This window comes from Mytilinidion resinicola (assembly GCF_010093595.1).
Source record: "Mytilinidion resinicola strain CBS 304.34 unplaced genomic scaffold BDZ99scaffold_18, whole genome shotgun sequence".
NCBI classification, from domain to species: Eukaryota; Fungi; Ascomycota; class Dothideomycetes; order Mytilinidiales; family Mytilinidiaceae; genus Mytilinidion; species Mytilinidion resinicola.
Window position 1 is genome coordinate 314,743 of NW_022985454.1, and position 25,196 is coordinate 339,938.

Consider the following 25,196-nt stretch of genomic DNA (forward strand, 5'->3'; position numbering starts at 1 on the left):
CACCACCGTGCGTAGAACAGGGAATTTTACATACAAAAACCCTTCTTTTGCGCACGGCGGTGTCCAGTCCGTACAGGGGGGGAGAGTGTACGAGCTCCTAGGATTTAGTGGGACATCTAGCTTGCGCTAGCCCGGATCGGGCATTGCCGCTTTTAGTCGCCGAAAAGCTTCGCTCGTCCCATGCTTGCCGAGCTTCCTCTTTTTGCCTGCTCTTCGCTTCAACCGTTTCATCTGATCGTTCCGAGCCTTCATCGTCTTCTTCTCGCCCTTCTCCATGTTTCAGCAGCACCTTTAGAGCTACGACGACGGCTGCTTCCGTCGCAATCGTCGAAACCTTTTCAGCACAGTTCGTCTCCGTGCTTTGGGCAAGAAGCATGAAACCGCATCTATCACTGCCGGATCAATCGAGCGTCGGAGTCCGATCATAGGGCCGGCAGTTCACCAGCAGTACAGCGTGTACTGTATGTACATGTACAAGGAATGATCACTTCCATCACCTTGATCACCTTGCCGCAGAGGTGCGAGGCCACGCGGACCTTCAAAGAAGTATCAATCTCACGAGCACTGTAGAGCTATCCTATCGAGCTGCTCATGATAGCGACAAGCGCCATTCGGTCTCACCGTACGAATACGAAAGGCGTTGGCCAGAGCCGAAATGGCGCGTGGAAAGAGTTTGTCGTCTTCTTGAAACGAATGCTCCAAGACAACCCTGCTACCGTCGCACTGTCCTCACTTCTAAGTTGGCTTTCTTGCCTAGATCTCATGCTCTGTGTTACAGGATAAAAATACGTTCCTTTCCTTCACACAATAAACTAAGCGCTGCGCATATGCATGGTAGCACATGTGCGTCTACCTCATCATCCTCGGCCTAGTCGCAACCCCGCATTCAATATAAACGGCCAAGCATGAATGCGGCAGTAGTCTCCATGAGTACAGCAACATGCACACGCTTCCGTCTGCCAATAAATGTACACTGCAGAAACGTGGCAATAGTTACCGATTTTGGATACCTAATGCACAAATTCGTCTATTCCTCTACCACTAAGTCCCATCTATACCTAACAGACTAAGTTTAGGTGTGCGCCTGCATACCCCCCATTGCCAAGTCATTCCAGAAGCTATCACTGCCCTTTCTGAGCGCTTTTCTCGAATGCTGCGGCGAGGATGCCGCATCATGACAGCGTCTTGGCATCGGCCCCTCACGTCCTCCCTCGATCAATCCACGACGTGGGCCGGACTTCGAATCGCATCATCACCATGTCGTTTCTTTCGCTGTTCTGAGGAGGCCGCGCAAGCTGCTGAGTGCTCATCCACTGGGCGTCATCCTTGCATGTGAATTAGCTGACTGACACCCCATAGCGAGAACTTCGCCCTCTCTGTCAAGTGGAGGCGGTGATATCAGGCCTGCCTCTGTCAACGGCCCCCGAAAGAAGTTGAGGACGGTCTGGTATCCCTCAGCGTAATTGGGATCATGCACCTGGCGGTTCCATCTACCCGCATGGCGGAGCTCTTCCACTAAAAGACGACTTTTCCCTTGCATCAAGCTCGCATTGACTGTTTCTTATGGGAACTCGATTGCTTCAGTGCACTAGAACTTGCCACTTTTCCCTTTTACCGCCTTAGCCGGCGTCAGTATGGAATGTTGGTGGCGTTGTGTGGCATCTGTAGCCATCGGGATGCCACTTCCGCGGTTTTTCTGCTCACCTACCACTCAAGCAATGTCGTCTTCCCAAGTACCGCACTTATTTCCGTCGATTCCTTCATTCTCGAGGTGGTGATTACCTGGAGCACGTCGCCATTGTACACAAACATAGTCAAAGAGGTCGGTAAAAACACCGTACCAATACATAAGTTTGGGCACTCCTTGCAGCTGCTTGGAGTAGCCCATTAAGCTTTAGAAACTCGAACTGCAATGTAGAGGTCAACACAGTGGATATTAGACTACCTTTCAACTGCTTAAAGACATGTTAGCTAGGACACTCTTTACAGTAGTATCAAGAGAGCAAGAGTGGAGCCGGAGCTGTCATATATCGGTGTGCCCAATCTTATAACCTAGTACTGTAATGCTACCAGCTTGAAACCTCTCCCAGCTCCACGAACCAGGGAAACGGTGATTGAAAAACTCCAATACGTTCCCAAAAACTAAAACATCATGTGCAGAACTAGGTCATAACTTTGAGCATACGGATATATCACTGCTTTGGCTCCATTCTTGCTCGATCGACACCACCGTGGGGAACACCCTAGCTAGCAGATATTAGCTTCGTCTAAAGCCTATTAGGGTACCCCAAGCAGTTGCAAGAAGCTTCCAGACTTATGTCCTAGTACTGTAGAGTTTTCTGCATGGCAATCCATCGTCCGCGTAAGCTGTTCTATTTAACATTGTTCGACACGCTCTAAAGGCCTCTAACACGTTCTAGATAATCAAGACACGATGTACCAAATGTGGCGTCGAAAACTAGGCTACCGCTTGGACGGCCCTATAAGTCCCCGGTACTTAACAAAAAGTCAACATATAACGTAGAAGTCCACCACGCCGCGGTCCAGCAACAAAGTGACAGAGGGTACCCTATGCCAAGATAGCCTGCTCATAGACTCCTCTTGCGATATCGGAGATGCCAAAACGATCGTAAAGACAACCCCATATCCAGTCTGCCAGCATTGCGAAATTACAGCAAGGAACACCTCATCACCAGCCTGGCTCTGAAGTTGATGTTCACAAACAACAATACAATATGTCGCGCTCGCTATTTCCCTTCGTTATTCACGGGTCGTACTTTTTGATTGGTATAAAAGGAGTCCTACTGCTAGATTCTTCCCTCCGTACCAAAATATTCTACCATATCCACCCACAATCTCGATCATTAAACCTTCTATTAGCCCCTCCCTCCGCCCCTCCCTCCTGTATCTCACAAGTACCAGAACTTTCCCCAACATCAAGGCCTTCGTGTTAGCAAACACACCAACATTTCCAAGCATACACCCCACAATGCCACCAATGGATGTTTGGAGATGCTGCAGCTGCAACACCCTCTGGCAAGGCAAGTTCTGGGTTGTCCACAGAGACCTCGCGTGCAGAGACTGCGGCCATTATCAGTGTCCGAGTTGTCGAGTGTGGGAGAGGGGCATCCGGCGATACTAGGGTGATTTCTAATAAAAGCGGAAAGTTGCACGAAGGAGTCCTCCTGAAGGACCTGGTGGCATTAAAATTAGGCTCATCTGCAATATAGAAGCTACCTTCTGGGTATAACTGCAAATGTTGTGCCCCTTTTAGACGGCCAATGGTTCCTTTTTTGCTTGCTAGACAGCATGTGCTAGTTAGCACCAGCTTCCTCAGCCCCTCGGCCAAGCCGCGTCAAACAAAACTGCCAAAGCTTGTGTGCGAAATCGCATGGACTAGTTAGCTCCCGTTTTTCGTGCTCCTCCGCTATGCCAAAATCACCCCGTAATTCCATGGCCTGCCTAATTCAGAGGGCCGCATCGTTCACCCTCACCCGCCTCAGCCCCTCCCCCCCCAACAGCGCCTCATAAACCTAACCCTCCAGATTACCACTCACTCCCACCCACGAACTCGTCAAAAACCCAGAAAAAAGTAGCACCCGCACACCCGCAATCCCCTCCCCCCGCGCGGGGAGCCCTCTCCAGCGCACGCACGAAATAGTCCCGCGCCAACCCGCCCCTTAGCGAAACCGCCGTGTTCGCGACGAACGCGGGCAGTCTGCGGTGCGCGAGGTAGAGCGCAGGCAGGAAGGCGGGAGGGCGCGTCGATGTGCTCGTGCACTGCGATAGTAGCGGGGGGAGGTAGTGGCGAAGACGTGGGTGTAGATTTCGTCGCGGAGCTCGCGCGGGAAGTCGAAGAAGGTGAGGCGGGGGCTGTGGGTGGGGTGGTGGCCGAAGGGGGTTGGCGGAGGACGGTGGGCTAGGTTATGGTGGTTGTGGGCGGGTTTGAGGGGGGCGGGGAGAGGGATAGGGGGAGGAGCGGGGAGATTGCGGAGGGAGAGAGGTATGGTGGAGTAGTGATGGTAGGGAGAGGCGTCGGGGAGAAGAGGAGGGTGCGCTGGGGGTGGTGTAGATACACTATGCCAGTAGATCGCGCACGCGGTGAATGATATGCTTTTAGATCACGTGGATCGCGACCAGTGCCTTTGGATGTTTAGGTCCTTATTGTGTTCGATAGCTGCACGTCGCTTCTGCATGACGGTCATACTGTTAATACTTGGGGGTATCCGTCGATTCCTTCACCAAAGCATCAGCTCAAGGATGTGCGTAGTGACGTTGCGAAAGGTTTACAGTATGGTGTCCTTGTTTGCCATTACACGAGTCCACACCCCTCACACGCCCGATGCCCACACCCGCGACACGCTTTGTTCTCATGAAACCTCATTTGGCTCTCCACGCGCCGGCATTGGCAGCATTTACGGAAGACGCCCTCGACTGCTCGTCTTCGAGTAGCTGTTGCCGTGGAGGCAGTAGATCGTGTCTGCGCGGTGTTTTGTTATATGGTTGGATCAAGTTGAAGTAGTTGTATGTAGAGCCGGAAGATCGGAGATCGAAGGGTATGTGGTTTGGAAGAGGATGTTCGTGTATGGCTGATAATGCGTCCCTAGAGTGTGGAGTCCTACGCTACTCTTTCTTTGATGTGATGATCTGAAAACCTTAAGTTGAGGATGTGGAAATGAAAGGTTTTTGTAGTTGAGAAGTGTCAAGCTTTCCAAACGCGACCGACGTTGATGTTGATCGATATATTAGTGTCTCAGGAACAACGGGTGAAGAACAAGCCACGAATGCCACCCAGCAGCCACCTCACACTCTCAATCTCCTAGGCCTACACGTTCCTCACCAAGCGAACGGTCACGGGGATAGGTTATTGGACAAATTCTGATTCGGCATCCTACCGCCACTAAAGAGAAGCAACCCAGTAAACATGCCAACAAAAACTCCTCCCAACAAAGATCGATGGTTAATCAATCAGCGGCATGAAAGTCCTTCCAATGAAAATGACAAAGAGTAAGAGACCGCTGTATTTGGCGATCTGCCTACGGTTCGCAATGTGAAGCGGGATATTCGAATACCAGCGCCTTTCGGTCCATTGAAAATCCATCGCGGGGATCTCGCCATACTGCACCCTCAGAAGTCAGGTACATTTCGATCCAATCAGTGGTCACCTAAGCGCCCTCGCGGCTCTTGCGGTAGCTAGCCTGAAATACAATCCAGTCAGCATCAAATCGAGAGAAAACAATGATGGCGTGTGAAAGCAATAGAGGGTGTGATTGATCAAGTTCGGCTTGTGAATATGAACAGCATTTGGTGCTCCTTATTGCATACAGGGTAAGAGCAGTGGAATGAGATACGGGCAGGTGTCCGAGATCGGACAATAGATGGACAGCCTCCTGAAGCGCGAGTACACATAACATGCAATAATAACATGCAATAACAACAACGCAGGGGAAGACTAGAAATCGGACGTCTCATGTCGACGCACCTCCTGCTCGACCTGCAGCTGGTCGACGACCGGGGCCAGTTCCGAGAGAATCTCGTAGGCCTTCTTGTGGTATTCGAGCTGAGCGGCGATCAAGTCCGCGAGGTTGCGGAGGGGTTCGGGGGTGTCGAGAACCTATAGCTCAAGTCAGAAATCTGCTAAAACAATATATAGATATCCCACGGAGAAAGAACCACGGTGGCTCTCGGAGTGAGGTTAAGGCTGAGACAGGCCACTGCATAATGCCAAGGTGTCTACTCACATTCTTCATCACGCCCACAGCTTCTTCGGTCTGGCCCACAAACTCGTCCTCTGCCTGCTCAATTTGAGCCCTGGCCTCCTCGCTGATCTCATGGTCCTCCAAGCCATTTTTAGGCTGCTGTCCGGGCAATGAGAAAGCGGGGCCGCTCTTCGCCTTGGCCTTGGTCGCATCGAGACTCAATCGCGAGTTCTCAACAGCCTTGCGTGCCCGCTGAGCAAACATCAAGTTCGTGTTCAGCGTTGTGCTCCATCCAGCCAAGAACCTGCTCTGAATCTGAGCATCCTGGGCTAAGCGCGCCTCGCCGACCTTCTCACTCGCAATGGCGAATTTCTCCAGAGCTGTAGACAAAGGGTCCTCGCCGGCACCGGAGTGATCGGCTGACAGAATATGCGATCCATTGAGGGAAGCCCGCGCAAGAGCGTGGCTAAAGGTCTTGGGCTGCGGCTTTGCGGAGGGAGGCGCGGTCAACGCGGCTTGGGCCTCTGCTGGGGAGGTCGCGGCGGAGAGCAGGGAGACTTTCTCGGAGACGGTGCGCCCAAGGTCGTTAAAGGATTCACGGAGGTTGTTGGGATAGTCGTATGCTTCGTTGGTGTATTGGGATCTGGGGTCATGGTGTCAGCGGGGAACCGAGAGGCAGACTGAGTAGCACGAACGTTACTTGGAGCAGCGTAGTGTGGACCTTCTTAAGAGCATCGACTCGCTTCTCAAGCTCGATGTAGTCCGGCGGGAGCTGAGTCTGTGTTTGCGGAATCAATGAATGAGCTAGCCGTAAACACCACCCCGATCGGAGCTCCTGAATACGAGGTGGTGGACGATTAGGCTATCGCACCTTGTCTTCAGCCTGTCCAAGCTGTTCTTTGACATACTGCTGGGTTCGGGCCGCGAAGGGAGTGAAAGAAGCACTGCGAAGCAATTCCTGTCAGCATTTCGAGGCTTAGAGGCAGCCAGTTCGAGGGTCCAACTAGGGCCTGAGGGGATGCGTACGAGAAGTTCTTCCCGAAAGCCTGCACCTTGTCCATCTTGGCGATTGTTTACGGTGTAGGAAAGTAAGTGTCGAGGTGGGTGTTGGCGATGGGATGGTGGTGGTCTGTTGGGTGTTGGTGGGAGCTTTCCGTTCCAAGGTTCAAACATGTGCTCCTGCAGGTCGAACTCGCCAAGCCATTTAACCTCATCGCTGTCTCACCTCCAGCTGCAACCATCCCTCGAAGCTGACTTCCTCTGCAGGGTACTAAGTCGCCGACTTGGATGTACCGAGATGACGGGGCGGCACCCAGAATGACAGCTGTCCTTTTCACCATGCTCGGCAGGATTTACCAAAGAGAACTTGTGGCTGCCTGCTGATATGTATCATAATGGCACTTCAAGTCCTCTAACCTACGGACTTGCAGATGATTAACAAGCGAACTGTATTTTACTGCCTCGATACACTAAAGCTTCATTAATATCTCTTTAGGCTATCTCAACGATCCCAGAACGACCCTTCTCTGCTTCTTGCTTTTCTATTAGTACGTTACATACGCCTCTGGAGTGAATCGTAGCATAGAATTCATCTATACGATGGCTCAACTGCGTATCCGTTGTAGAGCCTTTCTACGTGCTCATTCTCGACTACCTCGCGGTATCGTCTTTGAAACAGGGTAAATCCCGATACGACAAGCATCGGTTTGCGAAGGCGATTAAAGATTTAAATGCAGTCGAGCGTGTTCGTCCTCCACGTCTCACGATGTCATCTCCGACACATCGTAGACTAAATGCTCCAACATGGCTCTGAGGTGATGAATGGCCATGCTAGCTATGGTGATGCAAAGACTACGTTCGTGACTCTGGTATGGACGACAGCGTTGTTTAGTTCGGAGGAGCGTTAGTCGCCTCAACCCGAAGAAGAGCGACTGCACTGCTTGCTTTTTGGCAGTATTCTAACTTCTTCATACGTAGAGAACACGAGAATGTAGAACTGAACTTTGGCCGGGTTGATCAGATAATCAGTTAAGATCGAGCCTCTGATTGGCCATCCCTTGATGCAGCCAGGAAACCCCAAGCCCTTTATTGCCTGCGAGTAACCCCGTTCGCTCCTCCGCAACACCTACATACCTGACTGATACGATTTTCCGCGTGATGCTGAGCTGCTCCACAACTCACGAAGCGTGACCAAACGCGTACCCGCTTCGTTCTTATCTACTTTCTTCCCGACTTCGCGTGATAGCCACGATAATGGCGACATGACACGAATCTGAAACACCATAACCGCACGCGACGCCTGCAACCTTCACATCGCGGCTCAAGTCGCTTTTCAACATCAGCCCTTTTGATCAATATAACCAGTCTGCTTTGGACGTTTCCTCTGATGAGCGTGTAATGGTGTCGTGCGTTCCTAGCGTTTCATGGCTGCAATAAGCGCATTTCTTCCCAACTCTTACCATCTTCAATAGACATAGATATCAAGGGTATGGAGTACTTACAACCACCTCCACTATACTTCGAGATAGTTTCCTAATGCTTCCAATCGTAGGCTATATTTATTTTCAACATGTCGCACCGTGTATCAAAACGGCATGAGTATCAAGCGTTAGAAGACGACGATCTGGACAGTGGTTCAACTTCCAGGCTTTCAACAAGTAGCAACTCACCGATTCTTCCTAAGCCAGATGTGGATGAGTTCGAAGAGGATGATACATTGCAAGGCGACGGGGATGGCAACACATTCGACACCGATGGCCTAGAGACGTTTTATGAGCCCGTCGAGGGATACGAAGGCGCTCATAGGTATGACCCTAAGTATCGCTGGAGCAAAGTGGATGAGCAGATCGTAGTAAGGAAGGTAAGGGATCTTCTTTTTGTCTATAATACGTTTCCGATTTTATCAGTGGACGTTCGATTTTCAACCTCCTGGAAGTACCGGCATGAGGCGCCTGTGACGAAACGGGCGAGCATCAAATACTCTCGATTTTTAACGGTTTATTTTGAGCCTGCGATATTTCCATACTGCCTCTGAGGCCCAAGTCGTGATCTGGACCATTTCCGACGTCGCCAGGAAAGTGGAGTTCGCGTCGTTCATCGTTCTGATTTCCTCCTATCTTCCTTCTCTCTCTGCCGCGATCTCCCTCAAATCTCACTGACATGCCCCACAGATCGACAAATGGATCTGTACTTGGGTGTGCCTTATGTTTTTCGCCCTCCAACTTGACCGCGGCAACATCCAACAAGCTCTCTCCGACAACATGCTGCCCGACCTCGGGCTTAATACAAACGACTACAACTACGGCCAAGCGATTTTCTACACCTCTTTTCTCCTTGCTGAGCTGCCCTCACAGTTAATCTCCAAATGGATCGGCCCTGATCGCTGGATACCGATTCAAATGGTCGTCTGGAGCCTCATCGCAAGCATGCAAGCCTTCCTCCAGGGCCGCAAATCCTTCTACCTATGCCGCGCCCTCATTGGGCTTATAGAAGGCGGCTTCATCCCGGATAACATCTTGTACCTCTCTTACTTCTACACCGGTGCCGAACTGCCGACGCGGCTCTCCTACTTCTGGGTGTCATCGCAGTTGACGAACATCACCTCCGCCTTCTTCGCATATGGCCTCCTCCACCTCCGCGGCGTGCACGACATAGCCGGCTGGCGCTGGCTCTTCGGCCTGGAAGGCCTCCTCACCGGTGCCATAGGCGTGCTCTCCTTCTTCTACCTACCCCCCAGCCCAACACAGACCGCCAGTCGCTTCCGCGGGAAAAGCTGGTTCAGCGCGCACGAAGAGAAGATCATGGTGAACCGCATCCTCCGCGACGACCCCAGCAAGGGCGGGATGCACAACCGCCAAGCCCTCACGCTTAGCATGGTCAAGGACTGCTTGACCGACTGGCACATGCTCCCCATCTACCTGCTCGCTGTGTCATTTCAGATCCCTACGAATCCGCTGACGGCGTATCTGACGCTGCAACTGCGCGAGATTGGGTTCTCTACGTTTGAGACGAACTTGCTGACGATTCCGGCATATTTGCTGTTCATCGCGCAACTGCTGTTCTGGACGCAGGTAGCAGAGCGGTGGAACCAGCGCTTCTTGGTTGGGCTGGTGAGCCAGATCTGGGCGCTGCCGCTGCTTGTGATCTTGGAGTGGCTACCAGGGGATGCGAACCAGTGGGTCAAGTATACGCTGACGGTGCTGTTGGTGGGCCATCCATATGTGCATGCGATTCTGGTGGCGATTGTGAGTCGGAACGCCGGGACGGTGCGGACGCGGACGGTGGCGAGTGCGTTGTATAACATGTTTGTGCAGGCGAGCGCGATTATTGGGCAGAATGTACGATCGGGAGCTTCCCTTGACAGGCGATTGCTAAATGAGTGCAGATCTATCGCGACGAGGATCGACCACTCTATCGGAAGGGGAATAAGGTCTTGATCGTGGTTTGCATTTGCAATTTTGCGTTCTTCATTGGGGCGAGGGTCTTCTATATTAGCGTTAACAGGTATGGTTTGCTGTTAAACCGACTTCATCTAGCGCATCGCTGACGACGAGATAGACGACGCGCAAAGATATGGGGTGCGATGACGTTGGACGAGAAGAGGGAGTACCTAACTACTACTAAAGACCGCGGGAATAAGCGGTATGTGATCTTTCTCCTCGTCTTCATGCGTTGAGTAGAGGATTTGAGCTAACGAAACACGCTCCAGGCTCAACTTTCGATTTGCGTACTAGAGAGGTAGATCTTTCAAGAAAAATAGAGTACTAGGACGTCGGTTTGGACACTTCTAGTAGCTGCTTGGGGTACCCCGATAGGCTTTAACAATCTAAATACGACATGAAGATTGACGCATTAAAAATCAGGCTACCTTTTGACCGATTGAAGACCTGCTAGCTGGGGCACCTCTTACAGTAGTGTCAAGCGGGCAAGGGTGGAGCCCGAGCAGTGAGACATCTGTATAGGCAAATCCATGACCTAATATTGTATGTGCGTTATATCTGAGCCAGCGGCGTGGGTTGCTCGTATGCATGAGCGACATTCACCTTGGTCCCCCAAGATCCAAGTTGAAAGCTGATTGCCGTCTATCATCATGTGGTGAAATTTTCGTACCGTTGGCAACTTCATTTTCAGCCTGTGGTCTCCAATATGGAGCATAACGAATGTCTATCGTGCAACTCTCAGCCAATTTCAACGCGTCAAACGGAACGGGGCAAATGCTGCTGTTATTGGCTTGCTGGCGTATATTAGCTAGCTACCTAGGTAGCTCACCCTCCTCCATTCAATCTCGTCATCATCGGCTTCCATTCCGTCCGGCGAGATTCGGGATTGGTGACGCCTGACTACTGCCACGGCACCGTGATTGGTGCGTGGCGATCATTTTGGTTTCTGAATGCCTGGGGCGATATGGCTTGTTAAGGAGAGGAGTGAAGATTGGACGGTAGCTGTAGAGAATAAAGTAGAGAAGAGTGTATCACGTGAGAGTCACGTGTCAGTCAGCATCTGGCACTAGTCCTACCATTTCTAACGGCGTCAGGGGCGTTTAAGGCCCCCAGCACGCCAACATCCCCGCTTTTCCTACCATGAAGAACCTCGCGCTCCATTTCAATCAAAGGGCCTCAGTCCGGACAGAATAATGCCATGTTTGAAAGCAATATTCTACACGAGAGGCTAGAATGACACTGTTGTTGTTGTTGTACGAGGACGGTAAAGAATTCTAAGAACAACACAGATGGAAGAAGTAGGGCTGAACTCCGTATCTGCATAGACGTCATGAGGTAGTTTAGCCTTGCGCCTATCTGCATGCAGACTGCAGTAAGCGTCGAAGCGGCTTAGTATTGTAGGATGCTTTCGCTATTGGTTCCTGGGGAGATTTTGCCTCCCCAACCCTCAACACCAAGATCTCTCACCCATCACATCGGCAAAGTCTTGCCACAGAGGCATACACATGGTGCCACCAACAAGCCTTCTCCAGTCCAGAACATGGGAGCCAGCAACTCGAAGCACGTTTCCACATCATCGCGGCAGGGCTGAGGCTCATGGCAGGGTGGCTCAGCCGCCTACTTTTAGGTTGGCGGCGAAGGCTGCACCGGCTATGCCTATCACCACTCCTTAGGTCTCTAGAGCTGCACATCGCCATAAGCTAGTATCTTCTCGAAATCGTGCATGCATTTACCACCAATCCGATTGGGAGGACGCTGGTAATTTCCGTGCTTACGCTTCCTGCCGCTTCTAATACGCCCAATTGATCGACAGGCTGTGTGGTTCCAATAACAGCGATCAGTGCACTAAAGTGCAACCATGAGAACTTTAAGGCCGCTTATTCCAAGGCAGCGTTGTGTGACAGCGGAGACCGGGGCCAAAACACACCTACTGCTTGGTCACCCTTGATTCTTCTTCCTTTCTCTTCCTTCTCCTCTGTTCCTCCAGTGCTCTAGACTATTAAGATCATCAGAAACATCAAACGTGGAGGTTCTACTGGCACAATGCACTTCGATCGTGTATTGGGTCTGAGCGTGGTAGCCTTAGCTGCCCTCTCAACATGCGCGACAGCAGGTAAGCAGCCGTCTCGTATTCAGAATTTATGTCATGATTAATCTTTATAGAAACTATTCGATCCATAGACCTACAGGCCCGCGATACACCTTGTCCGAGTAGCTATGAAAGCCACAATGGACTCAATTTCACCACGTACTGCAACCGTGAGTGACGCGTTATCACCACTCCCAGGCTAGTATACTAAGACGAGATATTCAGAAAACAACCCTTGGAACGATGCCCAGGGCCCCTTCGAGACGGACACGATGGAAGAATGCATGGAACACTGCTCGCGGTACTGGGGCGACAGAGAGGGCTGCTTCGGCATAGTATGGAACGAGTCAAATATGTGCTGGCTGCGCAACTCCTCCACCTCCACACAAGGCATATACCCCGAAACGGGCACGCATGCAGCGCTCGTCCCTCGCGACGAGGTCAAAGGCGTCAGCACCGACTGTCCATTCGACAACCTTTCGATTCAGACTGTCCGAAACGTAGAACAGTTTACGATCCACTGCGACCAAGTCATAGGCGGCTACGACTTATGTTTCGATGAATACTTCTCTTGTCTCCCGAGCCCTTACAGCGGCTTCTGGCACGCCGACTCTCTCCAAGAATGCATGGAAATCTGCGCCGATTCCCACCCGCTCTGTCAAGGCGTCTCCTGGAATCCCTCTCAGACCATCGGCTTCGCGAACTGCTGGCCAAAAACGGGCTGGCAGAACACACTTGGCGCGGCCACCGCCAACATGCAAATTGGCGTCCTCCACTCTGCTGCCCTCACGAGCATAACACCCACGGTCAACACGACATGTCCGTCCGGGAAGGCTTATGATTCAAAGGGGAAGACGTTCGATATCAACTGCGCACAGCTGAATACAGGGACTAATATCACCTCCATTCACCGTGCGAACATCACTTCTTGCATTGACGCATGTGCGAACAGCGACAAAGACTGCGTCGGCGTAGTCTTCGATAGCACAATGGCGGCCGGATTCCAGAACTGCTACCTCCAGAACACGACGAGCGTCATCTCCAACAACGCGAACACCACCTTCGCACTGCTCTCAGGCACTCCGATCCCGACCTCAAGCCCTACCAACACCACCTCGCCTAGTTCTAGCTCCAAATCTAGTTCGAAAGCCTGGATCGCTGGGCCTGTAATCGGCGGCGTCGTCGCCATCGGTCTAATTGCAGGCGGCATCTTCTGGTGGCGACGACGACGAAGCGCGCCTGTGAGCGGGACTACCGCCACTGGGTACAAAGACGCGTCGGGATATGGGTACTCGTATACGCCAGGCCCTCCAGGCGAGCTGCACGCAGATTCGACGGCGGAAATGGGGGCGGCGGGTGTTGGACCGGTGAAATATGCGCATGAGCCGCAGAGAGCTTCGGTGGCGCCGCAAGAGCCACAGGAGCTGCCAAGTTGAGGAGAGCGGATTGCGGTGGATGGACTTCAAGATAGAATAGAGTAAAAGGAAAGGTATATATGGATTCTCCTTTGGTCATATTCAGCGGGTTTAGTGGATATCTGATGAACTTATGGAGGACCTCCTCAAGTTCAGGGATCTTGTCAATAATGTAGAATTACGAGTACTGATTTTATGATTGAAAGCTCATTTAGACCACTCTCTAGGGGAGGTTCCCCCAACTGAAAGTGTCTAATTTTCAGGGGTAAGGAGTTCTTCGACTTTACTTTCTTCGACTCCCCGTTGCCCACCACGAAGCGTCCTACTATCACACTGCACGTGGATGCTCATACACGCTATTTACATACCCATGTTTGGGTTGCAATACAGCGTGTAGGCGCATCCGGTGAACTAGCGCAAAGATGAAGCTACAGGTGTAATAGGTAGGGTTAGAACGGAGGAAGCCCTTTTCTGGACAGATTCTTACCAAAGCTGAGCTATAACTGTTAAAAGCAAGGTACCGAGAGGCGTTACTTTCCGGATCATCCCACATCTGCGGCTGACTTTCGTGGCTTGCTTCTCGCGCCAGTTCACCGGATGCGCCTACACGAGCTTAGGTCAGCGAAACCCACCTGAAAGCACAGCAGTCTATAGCCACCACTATTCAGTCTAAGTATATAAAACGTACGTAGACGAAAAGAGCTGCTTTTGAAGATTATTATTGTCTACTTTTAAAGTATCGTTCTTTCAGAGCGTTGGGATGTAATTGCGTTCTGAAAAGGATAAAGCAGTTTTGGTGTACGGCCTTTTTTGTCCACCGCGTGACGCTGTACAAGCCTCACACGAGGCTATACCATGGTCTGATTTTATCCCTGCAAGAATACGCTATACGCCCACATGCCCTCATCTTCAAACATAGACTTTTTGCCCCCCAAGGCTTCAAGAATGACAAATTCTATAGGTTTTAAACATAGCCCAGATTGCCCACTTAGTCGATGAAGCTCCGCCTGCTTGAAGACTCGACTACACTATGTCTTCTTCGTACTCCGGTACTCTGAACCCTTAATATACAGTGCGACTTTTACTTTATTGAATCCTATAAACATGGAACCCGACCTTCGCCAGAGCGTCGACCTCTCCCTACTTCCTCCGGCACGACATTCATCAGACGAGAGTCGGCTATCTCACAAAACTCGCGCCCCGTCTGAAGACGACCGAGATAGCGCAGGCGCACGCCCTAAAGAACCACAGCTCGACTCTCCCAAGAAAGGGCAAAAGCGCGGATCTATTCACAACTTACTATACGAAATACTTAGCCTACTGGTATCAGCTGCATCGCTCGCTATTCTCATCGCTGTGCTCTCGAAATACGACAACAAGCCGACTCCAAAGTGGTCGCTGGGCCCTCTGGGCATCACGCTCAACGCGATTGTCTCTATTCTGTCGACTGTCTTCCGCGGGAGTCTCTTGATGCCGGTTGCGCAGAGTATCAGCCAGTTTTGTTGGATATGGTACACGCAGCCGAGGCCTTTGAGAGACGTATGCGACTATGATGCTGCTAGTAGAGGACCGCTTGGGAGTATTCGACTTCTTTTTAGACTGCGCTTCATGTAAGTTACAGAGAAAGGCCACGAGTCTGCGCATACCGGTTTGCCACTGCTTGGGGTACCCCTATGGGACTTTGAAAGCCTAGGCGCGATATCAAGCTTCAAGCAATGCAAATCATACTGCTCCTTGGATCACCAGCTACTGACTAGCTGGGCTACTCCTCACAGTGTCAAGTGAGAGAGATTAGAGCTAAGCAGTGATGAATCCGTGTGCCCAGACTTATGGCGTAATACTCTACCTAGATCTTCACTGCTATTAGACGCTATCTGACAACACACAGTCGTTTCGCTAGCATCGGTGCCGTCATCACAGTAGCCGCTCTGGCACTCGATCCGTTCTTCCAGCAGTCAGTGCGGTATCATTCCGAATCCGCTGTGGACCATGATCGAAATGCCACAGCAGTGGCAGCATACACTTGGGGCACTGACATCGTTCCTGATGAGGACCTGCTCTTAGGTTGTAAGCAAGATGGCCTATGTTAATGTTAGTAGAACCAGCCTAACGTTATCACCTAGATATTGCGCTTCCCTACGACATGCAGGTAGCTATGCACACTGGCGTCCTCTCAGGCAACCTCGTCTCCTTTCCCGATCCGCCCTTCATGTGTCCGTCTGGCAACTGCACGTGGAATCCGTACAACACTCTAGCTATTAGCTCAAAGTGCATTGATATTACCTCTCACGCGAAGATAGATTGCGACAGTGGCTGCCATTTCACAGCATCCGAAGACATTGTAATGCAGAACCTACTCTCCCGGGTTGACGAGAGTGGGGGGGATTATCTCAACGATGGAGCCGATCAGTGGGACCCTTTCCGCATGGAATTTGTATACATCCCCGACGCGCTGCCGGTACTTAGGCCGTGGGCGGACATCACCGGCCTTCTCGCCATGGTCCAATGGGTCAAAGCTACGGGGCCAGAAACCCTCACACTCTCTTCAACCACCACATTCGAAGCTATGCAATGCGGCTTTTACATTTCTGTGCAAGTACTCGTACCCACAGTCCACAACGGCGTGTACTCCGAGGCAGTGATTCGAGAATACGTCCAATCCGACAACGCCAACTCCACTCCAACCTTCACCGCAAACGACACGTCCTTCTACTTCCTAAATGCATACGAAGGCCTGACTCCGGCCCCGCCAAACCTCACGTACCACCCCCCAATCGCAACCCCCAACCAGTCCCCCACCAACTCCACCAACACCACCTTCACGTTCCCGTTCAACGCCTACTACGCCCTCACCTCCCAATTCCTCCAAGCCGGCTTCCTCACCGGCGACATCACCCGCAACGCCACAGCCGGCATGAACGGCCCGGACAACGCCATCATGCTGTACCGCGCCGCCAACGTCACGCACGCCATGCACGGCCTGGCGCAGTACATGACGACAGTCATCCGCGCCGTCGGCTCGACGATCCTGAAAGGCGACCAGCAGAACAACTCGGTCATCGCCGCCGACCACGCCGTCGCGGGCTCCGTGTTCGTGCAGAAGCAGTTCGTGGCGGTGCGGTGGGCGTGGCTGACGCTGCCGATTGTGCTGCTGGTGCTGGCCGTGGTGCTGCTGGCTGTGGCGTGGTGGGAGACGAGGCGGTTGGGGGTCGGGCTGTGGCAGTCGAGTCCGCTGGCGCTGTTTTTCCATGGGAGGATGGAGGGTGGCGCGAGGGGGTTTGAGGGGGTGGGTGGGGTTGATACGGCGGAGGGGATGCGGGGGAAGGCGGAGGGGTTGTGGGCGAGGATTCCTAGGGAGGCGAGGGGGACCGTGGAGGTATATGAGAAAGATAGTTTGGGGAAAAGGGGGAGAAGTGTTGGCAGTAGTATAGAGCTGGTGTCGCATAATATGTAGGTTTTATGGTAATGAACGCGTTTGCAGTATTTGAAGAAGACAATGATAGATGAAGTAAAGGTCACAAAAGAGTGCTTTTCTGCCCAACTCGTAAGGGACGCAACGAGGGGTCAAAACCCTCGAACAGAACGAATCAGGTCATAACTTACCTATCGTCCCAAATTCAAGCACCTCGAGTGTGATTTTGACAACGTAGGAATTAGTGGGAGACACCCCTGGGCCATTCAGATAGTGTTTCCATGAATGTAAAGTTCCCGAGGCACCAGACTAGAGCGCCGGTCATGACTTACACATAGGTCCAAATATGAGCACCAGAAATATGACTTTGACCACGTAGGAAGTGGTGAGAGACACCCTTGGGCCATTGAATCTGACGCAGTTATCAATGTCCAGTTCCGGACCCTCTATGCTGCATGCAAACCAAGCGTATACAGTACTAGGTCATAAGTCTGAACACACGGACATCTCACTGCTCGGGCTCCACTCTTGCTCTCTCGACACCACTGTAAGGAGCACCTCGGCTAGCATGTCTTGGGTCGCTCAAAAAGTAGCCCTATTCCCACTACGACACTCACTTCAGCCTTGGCACCACTACCACACTCGTCAGCAACGTTCAATGAACATATCTAGTAGGAAGTTTGTGATATCGTCATATATACACGTTTCGAGTAAAATCTACGCCTCGACACCCCATCATCACCCCATAGCTTGAATAATACAATTGGACCACTTCCGTGTTAGTGCCTCATATTCACTCACCACAAGTCAATGCTCAGAGTTCCTTCTCTTTTGCAGCACCAGCTTTCGACTCCTCACGTCTCAGCTCCTTCAGTCCTGTTACTGGCCTGCCCGCCACAGCTTCCGGGCCGCCAACCGCTTCGAAGCCCTTGTGGAACACCCACTCGACCGCCTTCTCGACTGGCTCGTCGAAAATGAACGGTAGGAACGGCACAGCTGCTAGCCCGAGCTGCCAAAAAATTAGCATCTTCTAAAAGGACCGTGATACCCCAGAATCAGGAGAAACTCACCCCAATCGGTCCATACGTCCGGATCCTCACATTCTTGACGTCCTTCATCGCTTTACCTGAGTACTTTACGATGCTATGTATCGTGAACGCTGGCAATCCCATACTCGCTAAACCCTGGAAAAGCGCTCGTTGCGCCATCACAGACCGATAATCCTCGATCGCTGGCACGATCCCCGGAACGACATGCGTACCCGTTATAGCGGAGCCATCCGCTACACCCGCCGGTAGGAGCTTCTTTACGCCCTCAACGATCGAGTTGCCTGAGCTGTCCTTCTCCGCGTTATGCAGTTCTGGGTGCAGCACCCGCTGGTTCCGTAGATATGCTTTGTAGCCTTCGTGACTGACGTCGCCGGCCAGGTAAAGCCAAGAGACAGCGTATGCACCTTTGACCAACCATGGATGGGCAACCGGGCGGAAGGACTCGCCGATGTCTGAGGTGTATGCGATGTAGCGTTGGCCGGCGCGGAGAATGGTACGCACGCGAGAGGCGTAGGCGGCGTAGCGGAGGTCGCTGTCTGTGGTGTCGCCGGAACTGGAATGGGTGTGTTAGATGCTGTGTCTTGAAAAGAGATTTAGAGAGGCTCGTGGTAATTGAAGAAACTTGAAAGGGCCATTTGTGGTTCCATATTGTGTTGCTTCGGAAGAGTACTCGGCTCGGAATGAATGGAAAGATAGGATTATACTCACGATCCATCATACAACGTCTCCCATAGCTTCTCGTCGTCGTCCAGTGTCTCCTGCAATCCCTTGGGTAGGATCTTCCTCGCAGGCTGCACTGAGTAGTCCGGCCTCGCGCCCTCTCGCTCATGTGGGATGTCGTCAGTGTCGTTATCCTTCTTCGCCATGATTCCTGTATCCGTATGCCTAGACCCTCAAATATCTCTTTAACGCCAAGTGAAGTACCCTCTTCCCAAAATGAAACGATCACAGAAGCTCTCGTGGAGGTTGTAGAACGGCGAATGCGCAATGCATCGCGACCTCGGGAAGCCTTTGACTGGACGTCACCAGCGGCACTTCCCGCGCTGAATCATCCAATCTTCACGGCAGCAACTCCAACAACACCCGGCCAGAGCTCTCCAACAAACCACCAATTGCCCGCCACCACACCACTCTCCCGCATCTCCAACCCCTCACAACCGCAATCATGGTCGTCATGTATCAAATCGCAGGCCGCCAGGTCGGATCGCACGTCGTAAGCGCCGCCCGAGCCCTTCCCGACCGTCCGGAGGAGCTCTTTCACTCCCTTCATCGCAGCTTCGGAGCGCATACCCTACTTGCTACAATGGATGTATGCTGATTGATGTGTTGTTTAGCTTGCAATGGCAACCCTCGGCACGTTTTTCGTAGGCTCGTGGGCCGCGACGGGCGGCTCGAAGAAGTCGGCTGAACAGGGCCCGCCTATCTCGGCTGGCAGCAAGGACGAGGAGAAGTTTATACAGTACGTGCCATCGGCTTCCATACGTCCATCCTCGGTTTTAGAGCTTTGATGGAGCCGTAATCGTAATGCCGCGACGATCGAGAGGAACACCGGCTAATACGCGTTTGTTCAGGGACTTCCTGAAATCGGCAGAAGCGGAGGAGAAGAAAGCGGCACACTAGAGATTACATTGGACCATCACCGGGACTGGCAGATATCACGGAGCGGAGTCGTGAATGCATGACCGAAGGACAGTCGGAGGACGAGAGCATCTAGGATTTCTATCGGCTGCCGAGTTGTAAAACCTGTAGATACAGCGCCAATTGTACCAACAACTGCTCTCGTTTGGTTGCATTTCGGGTTACTTTGATCTGGGATTCGGTGATTGGATGAAGGTAGTTCAAGTGATGTTTCTAACTAAAGTAATAAGCAACGAAAGAGGATATCAAAACTTGACATAAGAACATGGCCCATTCCGCTAAACGCCGGGACAAAGACTCCGCGCCTAAGTCACATGAAGGACTGCGTTCCACGCAAAGTACACCAAGAACCCCCGCTGCGCCCCTAAGAGAACCACCCCTAGGTAATAGCCCTTCCCTACAACCAACTTACGCGCTGCATCTCTCATCAATGTGTTCGAAGAAACTAGTCTTCGATAATAGTCTTCTTCGTCATAAAGTCTACAATCTTGTAGTAGAACTTCGCCACTTGATTCCTGGGGATCGCAATTCCCTCTGGATCAGTAGCGTAGTCGGGTAGGATGTCGAAAAGGTCCTGATCCCTCTTTTCGTCGAGAATTGGCAGATACTCGAGGTACACGTTGTCGTATGCCGTCTCGCCATCGTGTGCGGGTATTGTGAAATGAAAATGAAGCGCTGCAGTAAGATCAATATCAATTCGATCTCGCCAGTTGCGGCTGATATTGGGAGGAACTTACTGCCGTTGCGGCCAGTCTGAATGCAATCATATATATCTTCATTGTCTTCACCCTTCTTCACGCCTCGTATTATCAACCCAGTAAGATCACTGTAGAGATCTTCCTTGAGCTTGCGGATCTGAAATTCTTTCTGCGCTTCTGCGGATCCGGGGAGGACGACACTACGCTGCTGCTGTTTCATCGCGCTGCCCTGTCCAGCCTTTCCTTCCGGTGGTGCCGAAGAGCGTGCCTGTGCCAGTTTCGCGGTGATGGTCTTGTTCTCATTCTGTGCGGTAGCCAGAGATGCGGAGAGGGTCTTGTTTTCCGAGGTCAGCCTGCTATTAGCAGCTGTTAGTTCTGCGACCTCTTTCCGTAATGATGACGTCTCAGAGGCTCGCGTTTGAAGGGAGGCGACTTGTTGCTTAAGAGACCTGATCACGGAATCTTGGTCTTTACCCAATTATTAGCCATAGACCCCCAACTAGCTCAAATTGATTCTCACCTTTCTCTCGTTGGTCTGTCGTGCGCTTCAACTGCTCAAAGACGGTCTCTTTATCAGTCATCCCTATCTCCTTCAGATTCTGATATTTGAGATTGATGTTCTCAAATTGGTTCCTCAAATCCCCCAGCTTTCGCCTCAACGCAGGATCATTGCCTCCCCTTTCTGTATCTGACGCGCTTCCTGCTCTCCTCCGCGGTACTGATGCTTGTCGTTGTACGGAGTTCTGCCGCTGCTTCGACGTCGCCTTTGGCGGGGCTGTCTGTTTAGACACCGGTTTTCGTGGTGGTGGCATCTCCGGAACTTCGTCATCAAACTCCACTGACTGCTCAATCGAATCGTCCATATCCATCAAATCAGGCTCCGCCTGCGTTTCCGGGATCTCCAAGTCCGGCTCTTGCTTCATCACCCGCTTCGCTGCCTTCGTCATCTTTGCTGCCGCTTTTGGCGCAGCCTTCGCTGCGGCAGCTTTCGGTGCTCTCTTCCCAGCAGCCTTCGGGGGCGGAACCTCCATGAGACTGCTCTCACTCGACTTCCTCGGCCGTCCCCTCTTTTTCGGCGCGGGGTCCGCCTCCTCCTCCATCTCATCATCTTCAAACTGCTCCACCTCCTCCGTATCGGTCATCTCAGCGCGTTCAGCTAGAACCTTCCTTTTCCCACCAGCTACCGTCTTTTTCGCAACGCCAGCTTTCTTTGCGCCCAATACGCTTGCCCCACTTACGCGACGCGGGGCTCTTTTCGCTTTGACGCCTTTCGCAGCCATGGTTGTGCTTGGTTTCTTCGTGGCCGGTTTGCCCTTTCGTCCTGGCGCGTGGTTCTCGATGGCGGAGTCTGGCGTGAGTAGGACGCCGGTTATTTCGTCTTCCGAGGCCGAGTCGACCATATAGGCAATCTTATTCGTCGCGCGAGGCATTGCGATACAGGGAGCGCAGCGGGCGCAGTAGCGATTGAGATTGCGGTATGGTGGTGAAAGTAAAAGTGGTGGAGGGGAAGGCGCGAACTCGTCAACAAAACAAACAGGGGTGTGTCTCTGGCCCAGCATCACGTGATGCTCAAAGTCCGGTCCTCAAACTACGGATTCGTGCTGAAAGCTGCGCCGGTGCGGCGACGGGTGTCAGCTCGGGCATCTTCTCGACCATTCCGACCGGCATTAATCATCTGTCGTCGTCGCCTTTTCTGCCTCCAACACCACCCCAGCCCTATATATCGCCTCTCCCATCCGCCGCCATGGCTACTGCATCCGGCTCCCCAGCTCCTGAGAAAGAAACATTCACGAAAATGGCAAAGGGCGACGTTGAGGCTATCGGGGCGCACTGCCAGATGGCGTACTGCCACCAGCTCGACTTTCTGCCGTTTCGCTGCGAGAGCTGCAAAGGGTGAGTCTTAGCTCTCTAGAAACCTGCGGGATAGTAACTGACATGCTATAGAACCTTCTGCCTCGACCACCGTACCGAAACCGCGCACTCCTGCAAAAATGAAGGCGCCTGGGCGCGTGCCCGCCGTGAGGCTGAACTGAAGAAGAGCAGCTCTACGCCTCCGATGCGCAGCTCACTACTTACGCCCCAACCTTGTGCTTCGTCAAGCTGCAAGGAGAAGATCAACACACCCCTCAAAGAGGGCATCCATTGCACGACATGTCGGAGATACTACTGCGTCAAGCACCGCCTCCCCGAAGACCACGACTGCAAGAACCTGATACCCCTGGGCACGAGACCCAAAACCACAGTAGATGCGCAACGGGAGAAGGCACTGGGCGCGTTCTCGAAGTTCAAGGAGTGGAATCGGAAGATCTCGATTTCGACTGCAAGTAAGGCTAAGGATATGGAGAAGCTGGTGCCGAAGTCGAAGGCGACGGTCTCAGCTGCGAATGCGAGGAATGCGCTTATGGATCTGAAGAAGAATGCGAAAGGGGAGGCGTCGATACCGCAGGATAAGAGGGTATATCTATTAGTTGAGGCATCGGCGGACACGACCAAAGCGAAACACCCTTCTGGCAAGTTCTTCTACAATAAAGAGTGGAGTGTGGGGCGTGTGCTAGACGCGGCGTCAAAGGCTCTCCAGGTGGAAAATGTGAACAATAGGGGTGGAGGAGAGGAGGCGAAGCTGAGAGTGTTCCACGTCGAGGGGGGCCGCTTGCTGGATTTCAGTGAGAAGATCGGGGCACCGTGTGTGAGCGGGAATACGGTCGTGCTGCTAAGAGGCGTCGGACCTCCGGCTCCAGATCTCATCGAGGTGTAGAGGTGCTAGATATTGCATGGCATGGCTGGGTCCGGAGGAGTTTGGATTTGCATATGGGCTGGCAAGCAACGGCGGCGTCCGTGAGCGTTTAGGTCATGATACCACGAATCTACATTTAGCTCTATATTAAACCATACTGATCTTCTATCAAACTGGGATGAGGAATACAGTGCCTCGCTGGAAGTCCGTCTGCAGGCCCGTGCCACTGCGTGAGGTGCTTCAACTGCTTATCAAAATTCTGTGTGAGAAATAACATTTGTAAAAACCGAATCTAGACATGCTACCACATTCCCTCAGTCGTCGGGATACATATATAGGACACTCCAAGTAGCACCACCTAGTGATACCAACACCCCCCAACACCTCCAACCCCCGCAACCCCCAAACCTACACCCTCTTCTTCCCCTCTCCCCCCACCGCCCCCCCAACAACCCCACTCAGCCTCCCAAACATATCCACCCCCATCAGCACCGCTGAATGACCACATTAGCCCCCCTTCCCCCACTAAACAGAAACTCAACCCACTCACCGAAAGCAACATACGGCACATACAACCCCATGAGCCTCCCCTGCTCCTCCAGATTCCGATCCCAACTCAGCGCCTCCGCGATACAGGTCAGCGTGGTCAGGCCCGCTTGCGCGGAGAACAGGAGCAGATGCAGCATCGCTTTAGGCTGCAGCGGGGCGGACCAGAGGGCGCGGATGGCGTAGAGGGTGAGCGGGACGTGATAGAGGAGTTCCATGTAGAGGTAGGTTGTGAACCAGGCGCTGGGGGTGGGGGGAGTTAGTGGGTGCGAGGGAGAAGATAGGGGGGCAGGGATGACCGGTGGGTTGGAGGAGGGTGGAGGGGGTAGGAGACCTACGGTGGGGCGATGAAGAATTGGTCGCGGTAGGTTGTGACGTAGTAGGAGCGGAGGGAGGTCATGAAGGCGGGCTTGATGGAGTCGGGGTAGAAGGGTGTGAGGTCGACGACTGGTTGGCGTGTTAGAGAGGATTTCGATTTCTGCTGTTACGGAGAAATTCGCTCGTTATGGACAGAGAACCCGACTTCACGCAAGGCTGAGTGGGAATCGCGATTCGTGGAAGATGATGTGGGCACATCTGTAGAGGCTGGCATAATGAAGGCGATAGAGCGAAATGGAACAGTGTCCAAGGATAGAATTGAAAGTGACCGAGATGAAATGCCTTACCGAACATAATAGGAAGATGAATGATGAAAAAGATCAGGTACACGATATCAAGCCGACGTCCCATCTTGATTGTAGACACAATGGCCGCACGCGCTCGGATAGATTCGAAGTTGATTGGAAGTTAGCGGAGATGAGAGACGAAAAGCTTCGATTGTTGCACGGGTGTGGTGCTGAATGAATGATAGGCAGAGAAGACAGGGGAATTTTCCCACGTGATATCTCCCATCGCTAGTCAATTCCGATCGCGATTCCGTCTCCTTGGCCCTAGTCCACATCCTTTACCTACTCTTCGTTACCGGCGTCGGAGGCTCTCAAATCCTTGTTTTCATCTCAATTTCTTCAGAAATGCTGTTGCACACGACAAGCCACTCCTTCTAGGTAGAGAACGCACAAGGAACGGTGTGGCTGGCTGGCGACGCGGCCACCTTCACCATCCATGGTTCCACGCCTCCGAAAATACTCACAACAGCAACTCTTGGTTTCCAGGACGCAAAAATGTGAAGAACAGAGAACATTTTCGCGGGCGCATAAACTTCGGCAGCAACGAACCTTTGGTACGCTGCTTTTGGCACGTTGAACTTCTCGTCTGTGGCATTGGGAGATATTGGAAGCGCAAAATGGGTTCTGGAATTAGCCCACGACTTCTAATGCGACAAGAGCAGAGGTTGAAATGCAGTGGGCGTTTGTAGATGACAGCGATTGAGATGACACTGATTGAGATACTGACAACTTGCGCTACTGCAACGTTCTACTATGGTACCTGGGGTAAGTGTTGTGGGTGGAGCGTGCCACATTCACCTTGTCTAGCTGGG

The 25,196-nt window shown here is 52.4% G+C and overlaps 10 protein-coding genes across 10 annotated transcripts; 6 read left to right on the forward strand and 4 right to left on the reverse strand.

Annotated features, from left to right (window-relative positions):
• Positions 1-5,452: 5,452 nt before the first annotated feature.
• BDZ99DRAFT_395812 (meiotically up-regulated gene 64 protein) lies at positions 5,453-6,760 on the reverse strand (the record flags this gene model as incomplete). Its single annotated transcript, XM_033715966.1, has 5 exons — positions 5,453-5,614; positions 5,742-6,342; positions 6,395-6,477; positions 6,571-6,643; positions 6,726-6,760. The coding sequence occupies 5 exons, from the start codon at positions 6,758-6,760 to the stop codon at positions 5,453-5,455; spliced, it is 954 nt and encodes a 317-aa protein (XP_033572492.1).
• A 1,333-nt stretch (positions 6,761-8,093) lies between these two features.
• BDZ99DRAFT_106772 (uncharacterized protein) lies at positions 8,094-8,818 on the forward strand. Its single transcript, XM_033712367.1, has 2 exons — positions 8,094-8,185; positions 8,251-8,818. Exon 2 carries the CDS (start codon positions 8,269-8,271, stop codon positions 8,731-8,733), a length of 465 nt encoding a protein of 154 aa, XP_033572493.1. The 5' UTR covers positions 8,094-8,185; positions 8,251-8,268; the 3' UTR covers positions 8,734-8,818.
• A 52-nt stretch (positions 8,819-8,870) lies between these two features.
• Positions 8,871-10,828, forward strand: BDZ99DRAFT_466510 (MFS general substrate transporter). Its single transcript, XM_033720788.1, has 4 exons — positions 8,871-10,036; positions 10,084-10,202; positions 10,257-10,340; positions 10,408-10,828. Exons 1-4 carry the CDS (start codon positions 8,903-8,905, stop codon positions 10,430-10,432), a joined length of 1,362 nt encoding a protein of 453 aa, XP_033572494.1. The 5' UTR covers positions 8,871-8,902; the 3' UTR covers positions 10,433-10,828.
• Positions 10,829-12,112: 1,284 nt separating this feature from the next.
• BDZ99DRAFT_466511 (uncharacterized protein) lies at positions 12,113-13,962 on the forward strand. The gene is made up of 3 exons (XM_033720789.1): positions 12,113-12,251; positions 12,302-12,397; positions 12,453-13,962. Exons 1-3 carry the CDS (start codon positions 12,182-12,184, stop codon positions 13,661-13,663), a joined length of 1,377 nt encoding a protein of 458 aa, XP_033572495.1. The 5' UTR covers positions 12,113-12,181; the 3' UTR covers positions 13,664-13,962.
• Positions 13,963-14,746: 784 nt separating this feature from the next.
• BDZ99DRAFT_501742 (uncharacterized protein) lies at positions 14,747-17,096 on the forward strand (the record flags this gene model as incomplete). Its single annotated transcript, XM_033723840.1, has 3 exons — positions 14,747-15,252; positions 15,531-15,709; positions 15,766-17,096. 3 exons carry the CDS (start codon positions 14,747-14,749, stop codon positions 17,094-17,096), a joined length of 2,016 nt encoding a protein of 671 aa, XP_033572496.1.
• Positions 17,097-17,698: 602 nt separating this feature from the next.
• On the reverse strand, positions 17,699-19,090 carry BDZ99DRAFT_466512 (uncharacterized protein). Its single transcript, XM_033720790.1, has 3 exons — positions 18,812-19,090; positions 18,125-18,656; positions 17,699-18,063 (listed from the first exon to the last, which is right to left on the reverse strand). The coding sequence occupies exons 1-3, from the start codon at positions 18,967-18,969 to the stop codon at positions 17,869-17,871; spliced, it is 885 nt and encodes a 294-aa protein (XP_033572497.1). The 5' UTR covers positions 18,970-19,090; the 3' UTR covers positions 17,699-17,868.
• Positions 19,091-19,208: 118 nt separating this feature from the next.
• Positions 19,209-20,011, forward strand: BDZ99DRAFT_466514 (uncharacterized protein). Its single transcript, XM_033720791.1, has 3 exons — positions 19,209-19,316; positions 19,438-19,562; positions 19,675-20,011. Exons 1-3 carry the CDS (start codon positions 19,269-19,271, stop codon positions 19,721-19,723), a joined length of 222 nt encoding a protein of 73 aa, XP_033572498.1. The 5' UTR covers positions 19,209-19,268; the 3' UTR covers positions 19,724-20,011.
• Positions 20,012-20,186: 175 nt separating this feature from the next.
• On the reverse strand, positions 20,187-21,251 carry BDZ99DRAFT_395909 (uncharacterized protein; the record flags this gene model as incomplete). Its single annotated transcript, XM_033715970.1, has 3 exons — positions 20,187-20,416; positions 20,479-20,907; positions 20,960-21,251. 3 exons carry the CDS (start codon positions 21,249-21,251, stop codon positions 20,187-20,189), a joined length of 951 nt encoding a protein of 316 aa, XP_033572499.1.
• A 983-nt stretch (positions 21,252-22,234) lies between these two features.
• Positions 22,235-23,194, forward strand: BDZ99DRAFT_480246 (uncharacterized protein; the record flags this gene model as incomplete). The annotated part of the gene is made up of 2 exons (XM_033722323.1): positions 22,235-22,332; positions 22,384-23,194. 2 exons carry the CDS (start codon positions 22,235-22,237, stop codon positions 23,192-23,194), a joined length of 909 nt encoding a protein of 302 aa, XP_033572500.1.
• Positions 23,195-23,581: 387 nt separating this feature from the next.
• On the reverse strand, positions 23,582-24,564 carry BDZ99DRAFT_574457 (uncharacterized protein; the record flags this gene model as incomplete). Its single annotated transcript, XM_033728376.1, has 4 exons — positions 24,385-24,564; positions 24,058-24,166; positions 23,724-23,962; positions 23,582-23,667 (listed from the first exon to the last, which is right to left on the reverse strand). The coding sequence occupies exons 1-4, from the start codon at positions 24,446-24,448 to the stop codon at positions 23,582-23,584; spliced, it is 498 nt and encodes a 165-aa protein (XP_033572501.1). The 5' UTR covers positions 24,449-24,564.
• Between the last annotated feature and the right edge of the window lie 632 nt (positions 24,565-25,196).